The sequence below is a fragment of the Microcaecilia unicolor genome, chromosome 1 (genome assembly GCF_901765095.1).
Source record: "Microcaecilia unicolor chromosome 1, aMicUni1.1, whole genome shotgun sequence".
Lineage (NCBI taxonomy): Eukaryota > Metazoa > Chordata > Amphibia > Gymnophiona > Siphonopidae > Microcaecilia > Microcaecilia unicolor.
The window spans coordinates 117,387,475-117,403,214 of record NC_044031.1 but is presented as its reverse complement, the minus strand read 5'-3'; the positions used below and the strand labels follow the sequence as shown (position 1 = coordinate 117,403,214).

Sequence of the window (15,740 nt, the reverse complement as noted above, 5' to 3'; positions counted from 1 at the left end):
TATCAGAGGGAAAAACCCAATAGCTTGGTAGGTTGCAGCCCAGACCTTTTTAGTATGAAACAGTTTACACAGTCTTTCTTGTACCTTCTTACAGCACGGTTACACAGCTTTATTCCCACCTGGTTCAGGCTGGGGTTTCAATTGTGCCCAGCTCTCTTTCTCTCCCACAGGCTGCACCTGTTTCCTCTTTAGTAGAGATTTCCCCCAGTGCCTTAGCCTCTCTCCTCCGGTCTGCCACCAGTCTCTCCAAGGTACAGCTAGCCACCCTCTTACAGCAGCTTTTTGGGTTTGAGCCAGGGCTCCGATCTCCATCTGTTCCTCCCCTAGCCCTTCAGTAATCTCCATTTTATCCTCCTCTCCAACTTCCCCGCCCCCAATCTCTCCAGCTGGCCCTCATCACCTTCCTCAGAGACCATTTCCCAATCTTCTATCTCCTCGCCTAACTCTTGCACAGCCGGGTGGGGAAGAGAAGGATTCTGGGACTGGTAGTTCCTCCCCTTCTTCCTTAACCCAGCCAACCTCTCTGCCTCCGGTAGCCCAGCTTTCTGGATGTGGGTGTTGTGCACATGAAATCTGCCCCGTTGGGATTCCCCGGCTCCCTGTACCCCCTTTCTTCGTGCTTTCCCGGATCCCCTTTCACCTGCACTCTCACACCACGTATCTGGCAGGCATAAACAACAGTCTGGCTGACAGGTTGAGCAAGATAATGCAACCTCATGAGTGGTCTCTCAACTCGATAGTAGTACGCAAGATCTTCCAAGCGTGGTAGTTTTTTTTGCCACTCAGAACAATCACAGGGTCCCTCAGTCTGTTCCAGACTTCAGGCCCACGGCAGACTAGCGTCAGATGCCTTTCTCCTTTATTGGTGGAAGGGCCTCCTGTATGCATATCCTCCCATACCCTTGGAAGGGAAGACTTTGTTGAAACTCAAGCAGGATCGTGGAACCATGATTCTGATCGCTCCCTTCTGGCCACGTCAGATCTGGTTCCCTCTTCTTCTGGAGTTGTCCGAAGAACTTTGGAGATTGGAGTGTTTTCCAACCCTCATCACGCAGAACGAGGGGGCGCTTCTGCATCCCAACCTCCAGTCCCTGGCTCTCATGGCCTGGATGTTGAGAGCGTAGACTTTGCCTCCTTGGGTCTTTCTGAGGGTGTCTCCTGAGTCTTGCTTGCATCCAGAAAAGATTCCACGAAAAGGTCTTATTCTTTCAAATGGAAGAGGTTTGCCATCTGGTGTGACAGCAAGGCCCTAGATCCTCGTTCTTGTCCTACACAGACCCTGCTTGAATACCTTCTGCACTTGTCTGAGTCTGGTCTAAAGACCAACTCTGTAAGGGTTCACCTTAAAGCAATTAGTGCTTTTCATTATTGTGTAGAGGGTAAGCCTTTAGTTGTTCGCTTCATGAGAGGTTTGCTTTTGTCAAAGCCCCCTGTCAAGCCTCCTACTGTGTCATGGGATCTCAGTGTCGTTCTCACCCATCTGATGAAACCTCCTTTTGAGCCACTGAATTCCTGCCATCCTGGAAGGTCATTTTCTTGGTGGCAGTCACTTCAGCTCGTAGAGTCAGTGAGCTTCAAGCCTTGGTAGCTCATGCTTCTTATACTAAATTTCATCATAACAGAGTAGTCCTCCGCACTCACCCTAAGTTCTTGCCCAAGGTGGTGTCAGAGTTCCATCTGAACCAGTCAATTGTCTTGCCAACATTTTTCCCCATCCTCAAACCCGCCCTGCTGAACGTCAGTTGCACACATTGGACTGCAAGCGAGCATTGGCCTTCTATCTGGAGCGGCAAGCCCATTCAGACAGTCTGCCCAAATGTTTGTTTCTTTTGATCCCAACAGAAGGGGAGTGTCTGTCATGAAACGCACCATTTCCAATTGGCTAGCAGATTGCATTTCCTTCATTTACGCCTAGGCTGGGCTGACTCTTGAGGGTCATGTCACGGCTCATAGTGTTCGAGCCATGGCAGTGTCAGTGGCCCACTTGAAGTCAGCCACTATTGAGGAGATTTGCAAGGCTGCGACGTGGTCATCTGTCCACACATTCACATCTCATTACTGCCTACAGCAGGATACCCGATGCGACAGTTGGTTCAGGCAGTCGGTGCCCATTTTTATTCTGTTCCAGGCTGCACTCTCTGTTAGTTGGTTTTGTTTAGGTCAATCTCAGTTATGTCCTCGCCGTTGCGAGGCCCAATTGACCAATGTTTGTTGTTTTGAGTGAGCCTGGGGGCTAGGGATACCCCATCAGTGAGAACAAGCAGCCTGCTTGTCCTCGGAGAAAGCGAAGTTACTTACCTGTAGCAGGTAGTCTCCGAGGACAGCAAGCTGATTGTTCTCACAAACCCGCCCACCTCCCCTTTGGAGTTGTATCTTCCCTTGTCTTTTGCTTTATATCTGACTGAGGAGCACGCTCGCGCTACGGGCGGGAAGACGTTTGCGCATGTCACGCGAGGGCTAGCAAACTTTGTTGCTAGGAAGATCTTCCGATCCTGGGACTGCCGACGGACGTCACCCATCAGTGAGAACAATCAGCCTGCTGTCCTCGGAGAATACCTGCTACAGGTAAGTAACTTCGCTATCTCTCACTGCCAATTAATTGCTGTTTAAGTGATCAGAGACCATCACTGACCGGTTAAATAGCACTGAATGTTGGGGGGAGGGGTGTATATGTTTTATAGGGTTCTGATATCTGAATCATCCAATTATCTTTAAGAGTGTGACTAGTAAGGAATCTCCAATAAATACTTGACAGTGATTTAGGAATGTAGCAGGATAGAAATTACATTGTAGATGTACTGTACAGCTCATACAATCACCACAAAAACAGAAGCAGGCTCCAAATTGATATATAGTGTTGATGAAGACACTTCAGTGTAAATGTACCCTTTTTTTAAAAAATGTATTCAAGAGTCTGTTCAGTTTAACTACTAATGTGTTTAAAACGAGAAATACAATCCAAACAAAACAAGTGGGGAAGAAATGGGAGAAAAACGGTAACCGTGGCTACCACTACAAATGTATAAGTTGTTGACAAAAATTGGGGAAAAGACCTCAGATGCCTGTGCTTCTTTAACGCTAAGTATAATGCAGCAATTGTAACACAGTGCTGGCTTCAATCATAGGTCAAAAACCCAATAGTACAATTTTTATGGTTACATAGTGATGCAAAAAACATAGAGGGGCATTTTCGAACAGGAACGTGCAACTCTAAGGGCGTCCATCTCTGAGGATGTCCCCGCGAAGGGGCGGGGCATCCCGTATTATTGAAACAGATGGGCATCCATCTTTCATTTCGATAATACGGTCTGGGATGCCCAAATCTCAACATTTAGGTTGACCTAAGACATGGTCGACCTAAATGTTGAGATGGTCGACCTTAGAGATGGTCGTCCCCGGTTTTCGGCCACATTGGAAACCGAGGACGCCCATCTCAAAAATGACCAAACCCAAGCCCTTTGGTCGTGGGAGGAGCCAGCATTCGTAGTGCACTGGTCCCCCTCACATGCCCTAGGGGGCACTGCAGTGGACTTCATAAATTGCTCCCATGGTGCATAGCTCCCTTACCTTGGGTGCTGAGCCCCCCAACCCCCCCCCCCCCAAAACCCACTACCCACAACTGTACAACACTACCATAGCCCTTAAAGGGTAAAGTGGGGGCACCTAGATGTGGGTACAGTGGGTTTCGGGTGGGTTTTGGAGGGCTCACATTTACCAGCACAAGTGTAACAGGTAGTGGGGGATGGGCCTGGGTCCTCCTGCCTGAAGTGCACTGCATTACCCACTAAAAACTGTGCCAGAGACCTGCATACTGATGTGATGGAGCTGGGTATGCCATTTAAGGCTGGCATAGAGGCTGGCAAAAAATGTTTTTACATTTTTTTTTTGGGTGGGAGGGGGTTGGTGACCACTGGGGGAGTAAGGGGAGGTGATCCCCGATTCCCTCCAGTGGTCATCTGGTCAGTTTGGGCACCTTTTCGAGGCTTGGTCGTGAAAAAAATTGGACCAAGTAAAATCGGCCAAATGCTCGTCAGGGATGCCCTTCTTTTTTCCATTATCGGCCGAGGACACCCATCTCTTAACCACGCCCCCCGTCCCGCCTTCATTACACTGCCAACACGCCCCCATAAATTTTGGTTGTCCCCTCGACGGAAAGCAGTTGAAGATGCCCAAAATCGGCTTTCGATTATGCCGATTTGGGCGACCTTGAGAGAAGGATGCCCATCTTCTGATTTGTGTCGGAAGATGGGCATCCTTCCCTTTCAAAAATAAGCTAGATAATGCACAGCCGCATACATTGAGCATTCGAACAGTAAGGCAGCATAGAGTCCCCTGAGGAAGCCATTTGGTGAAACGGGTCCCCGTAGGGACGTTTCGCTATTGCCACAGATTACTTCCTACAAGATAAGTTGATCTTTATTGGTTCTTTTTCATGCTTTGGAAGAAATAAAAAATATTTTTTTCTTCATTATATAACCATAAAAATTGTACTATTGGGTTTTTGACCTATGATTGAAGCCAGCACTGTGTTGCAATTGCTGCATTATACTTCAGCATTAAAGAAGCATAGGCATCTGAGGTCTTTCCCCCAATTTTTGTCAACAACTTATACATCTGTAGTGGTAGCCACAGTTAACATTTTTCTCCCACTTCTTCCCCACTTGTTTTGTTTGGATTGTATGTATTGTTTGTGAGGAGTGGCCTAGTGGTTAGAGCACCAGTCTTGCAATCCAGAGGTGGCCAGTTCAAATTCCACTGCTGCTCCTTGTGATCTTGGGCAAAGTCACTTAACCCTCCATTGCCTCAGGTACAAACTTAGATTGTGAGCCCTACTGGGACAGAGAAATATCCAGTGTACCTGAATGTAACTCACCTTGAGCTACAACTGAAAAAGGTGTGAGCAAAATCTAAATAAATAAATTGTTTGCCAGTGGTTTTTTGTTACTTTTAAAACGAGAAGTCCATTATTTTAAAATCTGTTTTCATTTTAGATCCTCAAGGATGATAAACAGGATAACTATTTCATTGGTTTACTTGTGGGATTAGATAAAACATTTAGGTAAGTTAAAAGGCAAGATCCAAGCTTACTTACTAAAGTTTATTATTTACAATGTGTAAAAAGCTGAAATGAGCCTATAATTAATGCATAAATACTTATGAAGCTGGATATTAAAACTAAGGTTTCATAAACGTACTATGAATAGACAGCCTATGTTACTCATTGTTTTTTTTAAAGTACTGACTACCAGAAGAAGAATTAGACCTGGATATTCAGTTCTGGGCCTATTCCTGGTACTACCACTGAATGTCCAGGACTTTGGCAGCTGCCACAAGTTATCTAGGTCTAGCTGATATTCACCATCCATCTCCTGTCCCACAAGGCGTACTAATCCCCAGCCCTGGCTGACCCCTTGCACCCGATACCTTCGCTCCTGCGCCCGATCGGCTGAACGCCTCTTGAGGAAGTCTCACACCCATACTGATTTTATTCACTACAAATTCATGCTATCCTCCTTCCGGTTCTCCCTATTCCTCGCCAAACAGGACTGTTACACCCAATTGACTAATTCGCTCAGCTCTAACCCTCGTTGTCTCTTCGCCACCCTTAACTCCCTCCTCAAAGTGCCCTCCACTCCCCCCCCCCCCCCCCCTCACTCTCTCCTTAATCACTGGCTTCTTCCGCGATAAGGTGCAGAAGATCAACCTCAAATTCACCACCAAACCATCTCCTCCTCTTCACCCTAGAGCCCACTCCCTCAACCAACCAACCCATGCCTCCTTCTCCTCTTTTCCTGATATCACCGAAGAGGAAACCGCCCATCTTCTTTCCTCTTTGAAATGCACCACCTGTTCCTCGGACCCCATCCCCACCTTCTTTTTTCAATCTACACCTCTTCCCTGGGCTCGCTGATCTCATCTCATAGTGGAATAGCCACCTATGCGGAAGTAAAAGCCACCATTTTGGTGAGGGCAGGCTGCACCCAAGAGGTCTACCAGCAGCGTTTCCAGAAGGGGTCCCTGCAAGTTAAAGAAAATCCCCAGAATTTCTTCTATGAACAATGGAAGCCTTCATCCCCATAAACACAATGTGCACCCCTAGCCCGGTCATGAGATCCGTACTTCCCCCCCTGTTTCAGGTGTGGGGTAAGAGGTCAAATGGCTAGGGACTGCCAGGATCTAGATGAAGATGCCATGGATGTGAATTTGGTAGCCACACACGACTGCAATTGTGTGGAAGTTTCCCATTTGGAACTGGAAGGGAAGTGAAGGGAAGGTAAATCTTGCCTCACCAATCTATTACATTTCTTTGAAGGGGTGAACAAACATGTGGATAAAGGTGAGCCGGTTGATATTGTGTATCTGGATTTTCAGAAGGCTTTTGACAAAGTACCTCATGAAAGACTCCAAAGGAAACTGGAGAGTCATGGGATAGGAGGTAGTGTTCTAAACTGGTTAAGGGGCGTGTCAAGATGGCGGCACGCAGTTGAACGAGGTTTGAGCCCTTCTTAGAATCGACGTTCTGGAAAAGAAAAATCCTTTTACAAATGCCGCATACTAAAAGAAAGGGTACGGTCGGGGGGGGGGGGGGGGGAGGGGAAGCTTCGACAACCCGGACCTCCTCCCCTCATCAGTTGTCGATAAAAAGGTTCACCTTGCGAATTTCTACCCGGAATACCGAGAGGAGTCCTGCTGCCCTCCATCTAGTCACGCTTTCACCATCGGTACTTCATCCACCGCTCCCTCCAGAAGGCCGCCAGACCCAGAGAGGACCTCCCAAAACCGAGGAGTTTGACGGGGAGACCTCAATCGAAGATGCTGGAAAAGTGGAACCTGAAGGAGAGCAAAGGCCAGTTGGCCAGAGCAATGAACGCAAGCAATTGAGAGCTGCTCCGGGGATAGTGTCGTTGGAGAATGTATGGATAGTTCTCCAACAGTTGGCAGTAACCGTAGAAAAATCCACGAAAGAACTTTCCACATTAGTGAGTACAATGAACACCTTTTCTGATTCTTTGGCTACTATTAAAACGGAATTTACAACTCAAACAACAAAGCTTAATCAAGATGTAAAAAAACTACAAGATTTGTCTTCAGAAATGATAAAAGATAAAACTATAATCAAAAGAATGATTGATCAAATTGAAAATTATAATCGCAGATTAAATTTGCGCATTTTAAACTTTCCGAGAGAGATTGGGATATCACCGTTAGACGCCTTTAAAAAATATTTGATTGAAATATTAAAATATTCCCCAGAAGTTTTACCTCCTATAAACAAAATTTATTATATTTAAAATAAAACTCTCTAGGAAGGACTTGGAAAGCCAGTAGGAGATGATGGAAAAACAACCTTATATGTATCTGAACTGTTGGAAGCTACTATATCAGAACAATGAAAAAGAATGACTTTGTTCGTTCAGTTTGTTTTTCAACAGGATGTTGATGCGCTAAAAAGAATATATTTTCGAAAAATGAATGATTTATTCTATGGTAAAACAGTACGTATTTTCCAAGATGTGACAAAGCAGACACAAGAGATTAGAAAACTCTTTTTGAGTATGAGAAAGGAAACCCAAGATTTGGGAGGTTCATTCTTTCTGAATTACCCTAGCAAATGCGTTTTGAAGTATGAAGGTTTAAAATACATATTTTTTCAGCCAGAACAGTTAATAGTGTTTCCTGACTCTAAGAAGCGTCAGTCTTAAGCGGTTACTAACCAATTGAGTAAGAAGATGTAAAAATTGAGGATAGAAAATGCGTGTTAAGCCAATTCTCCATAAAATTGTTTCTTATGTTTTTTTTGTCCCCATTATCTTTAAACATGCCCCCCTCTTATTTTTCTTATTTGTGATTTAAAGAAGACATTTAAATGATGAATGTTGTAATTTCTTTCTATGGATGATGTATCCTAATTTATTTCCTGTTTTTCTGAAACAAGAATCTCTTGTAAGGTTAAAATATTGTAATTATAAATAAAGAATTAAAAAAAAACTGGTTAAAAGATAGAAAACAGAGAGTAGGGTTAAATGGTCAGTATTCTCAATGGAGAAGGGTAGTTAGTGGGGTTCCCCAGGGGTCTGTGCTAGGACCGCTGCTTTTTAACATATTTATAAATGACCTAGAGATGGGAGTAACTAATGTGGTAATTACATTTGCTATTGACACAAAGTTATTCAAAGTCGTTAAATCGCGGGAGGATTGTGAAAAATTACAAGAGGACCTTACGAGACTGGGCATCTAAATGGCAGAATAAGATCTGTATTTGTTCATACAGCAACTGGCGAACGCCGTTGCAGTACCATGTAAGCCACATTGAGCCTGCACATAGGTGGGAAAATGTGGGATACAAATGAAACAAATAAATAAATAAATAAAAATAAATAATGTGAGCAAGTGCAAAGTGATGCATGTTGGAAAGAGGAACCCGAATTATAGCTATGTCATGCAAGGTTCCACGTTAGGAGTCACCGACCAAGAAAGGGATCTAGGTGTCGTCGTTGATGATACATTGAAACCTTCTGCTCAGTGTGCTGCGGCAGCTAAGAAAGCAAACAGAATGTTAGGTATTATTAGGAAAGGAATGAAAAACAAAAAATGAGGATATTATAATGCCTTTGTATCGCTCCATGGTGAGACCCCACTTTCGAATATTGTGTGCAATTCTGGTCGCCGCATCTCAAAAAAGATATAGTGAAATTAGAAAAGGTGCAGAAGAAGGGTGATGAAAATGATAAAGGGGATGGGATGACTTCTTTATGAGGAAAGGCTAAAGCAGATGGGGCTCTTCAGCTTGGAGATAAGGTGGCTGAGGGGAGATATGATTCGTTTTATACAAAACTTAATGTGTTAATTTCTAGATTCCTGTGGAAATCCTCCGTGCCTCGTATTGCCATTAAAAAACTTCAGCTTCCTAAAAATCTCAGGGGCTTAAATATACCAGACTTTAAGTCTTACCATTTAGCCTTTCAGATATCTCAGGTCAGACAGTGGTACTCATCATCTTTTTCACATGATATTCCTAGATGGGTAATTTTTGAAAAAGAAAGAATATTTCCTCTACCTCTGAGCTTACTTCCAACTAAGAACAGGTTTCGTTATGCTGCAGACCACTTGATATTAAAGAATTCCACATGTTCAATAAATGGATATTTCCATTTGGCATAACTCTATGTTTCCAGTTAAAACATATCCTAAACTTGTTAAAATATGGTTTTCTGCCAATATTTAGTCACCAGTTCAGTTGTTGTCAGGCGTTAACATTATTCCTTTTCAGGATTTCTGCACCTGCTATAATATCCCTCATTCACATAGAGCCTTTTGGGATCATCTGACTCAGCTTATTAACCACCTATATCCTACGTCACTGGCTCGTCAATCTTCAACTTCAGGTTTCAATAGTTTATGTCAATCCCTCATGGCACCCAAATCTACATCAGCATTGTATAACTCCTACAATTGTCTATACTGACTAAGTTCCACCCTAACTTCTGCCTGGGAAAAGGAACTAAATGTTTCACTTTCCAGTAAGGATTTGGGAACTGCTTTGGACAAAAACCATGCATTCTTCTCTATCAGCTGCTCTTTTACAATCCACTTATTATATTTTTCATAAATCCTATTGGACGCCTGCAAAGCTTGCTAAAGTTAATCGTAATGTATCAAATTTGTGATGGTCATGTCAATCTGCTGTGGGATCCCTTGATCATATGCTTTTTCACTGTCATAATTTGCAACTGTATTGGAAACTGATTTGGGACATTATTCAGAAGGTATTTGGCATTCCAGATGCTTTGTCTTTTTGTTTTTTTACATTTATTTATAAGATTTCAAAAATATTGCATTCACATAAAATAAATGTAGGCAATCAGGCAATACATCCAGAGGAAATAAACTCTATCCATTACATATTCATGGATTTTCAGAAAATGTCATAGTTACTTAGTCCACAAAGGAATAATGATCAAGATACAAGGTAACAATATTCAAAGGAAAATTAAAGAAAACTTTTATAACAAAGAGAGGACGGGGTTCCAAACTTTACCAGCAGTTTTAGCTCCCTGCTGGTGCCACCAAGACTTGACCGTCCCCACTTACCTTACTTACTACAAGGTGCTTCAATTTATCTGGGTCAAAGAATACATAATGAGTATTACTAAATGATACAAGGCATCTACATGCAAATTTTAATTTAAATGTTCCTCCCAAAGAGAGAATTTGAGATCTAAGCCCCAAAAACTCTCACCTTTTTTTCTGTGTAGACTTGCTAATATCTGGGAAAACCTGTATCCTTGTTCCATAAAACTGAGCTGCCATGAATCTGAAGTAGAGTCTCAAAATATTATTCCTATCAGTCTCGAAAGCGAAAGACACTAGGAGAGTAGTGCGTTCAGTAATAGTCTCTAGTGAGTTTTCAAGAAATTGTGTGAGATTTAAGTTCGGGACTACCTCCAAGTTTGGTTTAACTCCTGTAATATAATAGGCTTTCACTATCAGGGGAAAGGCTTCTTTTGAAATCCCCAATATGTCTAGAAAATATTTCTGTAGCATTTCTACTGGAGGTAATAAAGGGTTCTTTGGAAAGTTTACGAATCTTAAATTATTCCGTCTAAGTTGGTTATCCAAAAATTCAACTTTCCTTTGATCTTTTTCTCTTTCCGTTACTACATTATCAACTAGAGTTTGTAATTTTTTTATTTCAAGCAAATTTGACTCACTTTTCTCCTCTTGCTTTTCCACTTTCGAATCTGTTAGTTGTCGGATTTTTACATCCTTTACTTCAGTGGTCAAAACGGATGATATTTGCTGCAGGGACGCATTCATAGTCTGGATGGCATCCCATAGGGCCTCCAGAGTAACGGTTGTCGGTTTCACTATTTCACTGAGCCTTACAGGTGGAGGTGTCTGTATGGAGGAGGGCGTAGAATCTGCTCTTCCCGCCCTCTGTTCCGATGTTGTCGCATCCGGCGTCGAAGATCCTACAGGGCCGCTACTCGCCTCAAAACTTCCCAAATGAGGCTCGCTTGTAGGATCCATTTCTCCACCCGGCCTCGGCAGCGCAACCTGAAGGGGCGGACTCAACGATGCCACTTCTAAATCAAGATCCCCAGTAAGTTGTTGCTCTGGGGATCCAACCTTGGTAAAAGCTTGAGACCCCAGTGTATGTAGCCCAAAGGCTTCCAAAGTTGGTTGTCGCAGCATAGAGCTGTTCACATGGCTAGGGGCGACTTTAGCCCTAGTCTTTCCCTTTCTCTTGACCATAATGCGGGCAAGGCAAAGAGAAACGCTGCAAAGGCCAGCTCAAGACTTGGAGCTTCAAAATGCTGCTCCTCCGACGGACGCCATCTTGATCACCCCCGATGCTTTGTCTTTTAAAGTGCTAATCCTTAAAGCATCCACCCCTGGTTTGTCAGTTCCACTAAAGCATATAAAATTGTTTAATTTGATGATTTTGCTTGCTCTTCATTTGATTGTTTCACATTGGAAAAATAATCTGCACGTCTCATTTCATGAATGGTGAAATTTCCTCTGTTCATATACGTTATAAGGAAATAGCTGCCATAAAATTTGGTCATATTTTGTCCTTCTGTAAAACATGGTCATTGCTAGACAACTATGTTAAGTGATATTTGAATGTAACTTTATTATGTAAAATCAACTCCTTTTAATCATATGCACATACTGTTCTGCTTTATTCTCTGTTAACCTACTGTTACTTTTTTTTAGCTTTTTGTTTTTGGTTTGTTGCTTTTATTTTAGTCTTTGAAAATGTTTGATGATTAATTGGATACACCATATGGAGCTTGTTCATTTCTTACACATATGTGTATTATTATTATTGTATTATTCTAAAAACTTATAAATAAAGATTTTTTAAAAAATAATAATTATGGTGGTAAAATAGCTCCTTGTTCAACTGTAGATTTAAAGGTCATTACAGGATATCTACAATGAATTTGCATTGTCTGTCTCCATCATACGTAACTCTCTATCTCATGCATTCATTGTTGGTATCCCGAAAATAATACTGGCTGAATGTGTCCCAAGGACTGTGCTGAGAACCCCTGTGCTGTACTGAAATAATAGCATTATTGACCATCCTAGAACACTCTGCATGCCTATTCCTCATTATGCAAAATGCTATCTGAGAGATGGAGTATTTCAGTAAATTGTGTATTAAGACTGTGCTTAGAGTTCAAAAGACACATCACCAGAAGACGTAAAACACTACCTGAGGCTGTTATATAAGTAAGTTTTGCAGTATTAGTGCAGAACAAGGGCCCAGGCTCCCATCCAATATCTAGGCAACTCAGAAATACCATTCTTGGTGCTCTAGCTTTTGTTCCTCATGGCAGAATGGTATTTCAATCTGTTATCTCCCATCGGGTCTTATTGTTTTTATCTGTATTTGTCCCAAGAAAGTTTACATTTTAATGGTTTTTGTTGTGTTGGTATAAAGGCTCATCATAGCATGCTATCCCTCCCACTGGGCATACAGACAATACGCGATAGCACTTTGTCAGAATAAAGCTCATGTAGCTCTCATTGGAAGGATGTAATCAGTCTCCTGAAAACTTTGACTGTCTGCTAAATTCCTGTGTATAATATGCTCTATGTTAGGAATATAGATAATGTGTAACCTTGTTGCAAACCTCCTTTTCACTGATGCTGTGTAGATGGCGGCTCCAGTAGCATGGGGCCTTTAAGTCAGGAGAGTGGACTATATAACTTAGTGGTCCACTAACAGTGTCATGTGATTCCACATATTTGTAATTTTGCCCTTCAAGTCACTGAGGATTCTCCCTCTATCAGAGGCCTGATATGAGTTGGAGACCTCCCTTAGACTTTACAATTCCTTTAACAATGTTGAAATTTTTATTTGGGGTGGTGTTTCCAGCTAATGCATGAATTTGTATTGGAGCAGTGTGGCTGGTATGACACAGATCTGATGCATGCTAAAAGGATAATTAGGTAGGTGTTTATGTTATGGTGAATGCACAAGGACCTCCATCTGTGTATGTGATAGCCTAGGCTGCTGTAGTGGTCCAAAGTCATGGCTGTTTCAGAATTGGAGCGTGAAAACATGGATGAATGACTATGGTGTGAGAAATATTGTGTGGAGTGTTATAATAGGTGTCTTACTTGGCTAGTCTGATTCTTTTCTATTTCTAGACATGCCAAGTCACATGCATTCGGCATGTGACACACACACTTGGGCTCCTTCTCCAGTTCACACGCTTAAGGGGCATGATCTAATGCATTGGCTCCCAGCTGCCCCCAAGATCAGGCAACTGTCCTTCCCTTCCCTCTTGTAGGTCCGAAAATTCTCTCCGTCTTCCCCCCTCCTTCACCGTTGGTCCAGCATCTATTCTTCCCTCAAAAACCAACAAGTTGCAGGCAGCGCTAAAGATGTGCTGCTGCTGCTTCTGGCTGCCGGTCCTTCTCTCTGCTTTGTCCCATGCACAAGAAGTTGTATCAATAAAGGGGAGACCAAGAAGAGAAAAGGACCAGAAGCAGCAGCGCATCTTTAGAGCTATCCGCGACTCACTGGTTGTTGGGGGGGGGGGGGGATAAGATACTGGACAAGCAGTAGGGGAGAGGGAAAGAGGGAGACATGCCCGACCTGCAGGATGGGGGGGGGGGGGTGGTGGGAGAGAGAAGAAGAGATGCCAGACTCATTGTTGGTGGGGAGAGATGTATGCCAGATCCATGGGGGGGGATGCATGGGGAGGAGGGAAATAGATGCTGGGCTATCAGTGGGGAGATGGGAAAGAGGGAGAGCTGCTAGACCCGCGGGATGGGGAAGAGAGGAAGAAATACCAGACCCATTGTTGAAGGGGATAGGGAGGGAGAGATGTCAGATTTGTGGAGGGGTAGGGGGAAGAGACCAGATCAGATGGTGAGAGGGAAAGAAATGGGGGAGAGATGCTGGACTTTGTGGGGGGGGAGTGGAGGGACCAGACTGTAGAGGAGAGAGATCCCATACCCATGGTGGGAGAAGTGAAGAGTAAAGAGTGAGATAGACCGAGTGAGAGATGCTGGACCAATGGAGGGAGGGAGAGAGAAAGAAAGATGCTGGACTGCAAGGGTGGACAGGGAAGAGAGACAGAGCGATGGCCTCTGGGTGGGAGTGCCTTAGGAGGGGAGGAAAGAGGGAATACACTGGACAAGGGACAGGATAGGGACACAGAGAACAGGTACTGGGCATGGAGGAGGATAAAGAGAGGGACATAGAAGAGACCTGCTGGATAGGACAGATAAGGGATGCAGAGGGAAGATGGGTGGGGACATGAAGAGAAAAGAAGTGCCAAATGGACATGGAGACTCTCCCTCCGATATTCAGTGCTATTTAACTGGCCAGGAACGGCTCCTGGTTGATTAAATAGTGTGTAGCCAGCTAACCTCTAATATTCAGTGGGAGATAGCTGGTTTTCTCCACTGAATATTCACAGTTAAAGCATAGCAGCTAACTGGATATATTGCGCAATATAGCCATATAGAGCTGATGTTCACTGCTGGGTTAAACGGTTGAATAGGACCACCTAAGAACATAAGAATAGCCATACTGGGTCAGACCAATGGTCCACCTAGCCCTTATCCTGTTTCCAACAGTGGCCAATCCAGGTCACAAGTACCTGGCAGAAACCCAAATAGTAACATCATTCCATGCTACCAATTCCAGGGTTTGCAGTGGCTTCCCCCATGTCCATCTCATTAGCAGACTATGGGAAAGGCACTGACCCAGTATGGCTATTCTTATGTTCATAGGTGGTCCTATTTATCCACAACCCAGATCTGAATTTCGGCAGTCTTGTCTTTAACTGCTAGGAACTTAACTGGTTAGCACTGAATATTGGCTTAACCAGTTAAGTTCTGACAGCCAAAAATGAAACCAGATATTCAATGCTGGTCACTGGAAACTGCCCTGATTTGAATATCTGGAGGTCAGCACTGACTGTGGGAATTATGCGCCCTGCCCCCCGCAGACGGAATATTGGGCCCTCTAGCAAGATAGATAAGAGAAGACAGAAGAAAGCAGAGACTGGGACCAACACCATAAGAAAAATAAATTGACCAGACGACAAAGGTAGAAAAATAATTTTATTTTCTATTTACTGATTAGAATATGTCAGTTTTATTGGAATGTGCATCTGCCTGGATTGGTTTTAGACATGGCTGGGGCCTGCGAGAAAAATCTCACTCACTGGCCTTCAATCTCCAGCTTAGCAGTGGTAAATCTCCAGCTTTGGGATAGACCACCCGTGGCATCTCTGTATTTCTAGTTGTGATAACATGAATGAGGATGTGGCTTTGAGCCATCACAAATACAATCATACACACAGGGTTTGCAAGCAAAAGAAAATACTTTATTACTATAATTCAGCATGTGCACATCTGTTATTTCACAGGCTTTAAACCAGCACTCTCTCTCTCTCTTTCTCTCTTTCTCTCTCTCTCTCTCTCTCTCTCTCTTTCTCTCTCATAATATAGCCCTAGTCAATTCTTTTCATGGAGCTGGCTCCTAGCCAGTCCCAAACACTGTGGCAACTAATGCTGTCTCCTGGACACACACCAAATTCATATACTTCAGGAATATTCAGCAACCTCCTCTCCCATCTTGGCAGTCTTCTGTCCATGTATAGTCACCTCCTTGAGGCTGAGAATTAAACACAATTTCCCTTCCCAGGAAACTACCAGGATCTAGCTACATCTTTTCCCTGGCACTGTATCCTCAGCAGCCCCTC

The 15,740-nt window shown here is 43.5% G+C and overlaps 1 protein-coding gene across 1 annotated transcript in view; it reads left to right on the top strand.

The window, feature by feature from the left end:
• Positions 1 to 15,740, top strand: part of MRC1 (mannose receptor C-type 1) — a 343,694-nt gene that overhangs the window by 224,070 nt on the left and 103,884 nt on the right. Inside the window, exon 18 of the mRNA XM_030199501.1 lies at positions 4,992 to 5,059. Coding sequence (XP_030055361.1) covers positions 4,992 to 5,059 — 68 coding nt within the window. The remainder of the gene's footprint in view (positions 1 to 4,991; positions 5,060 to 15,740) is intronic.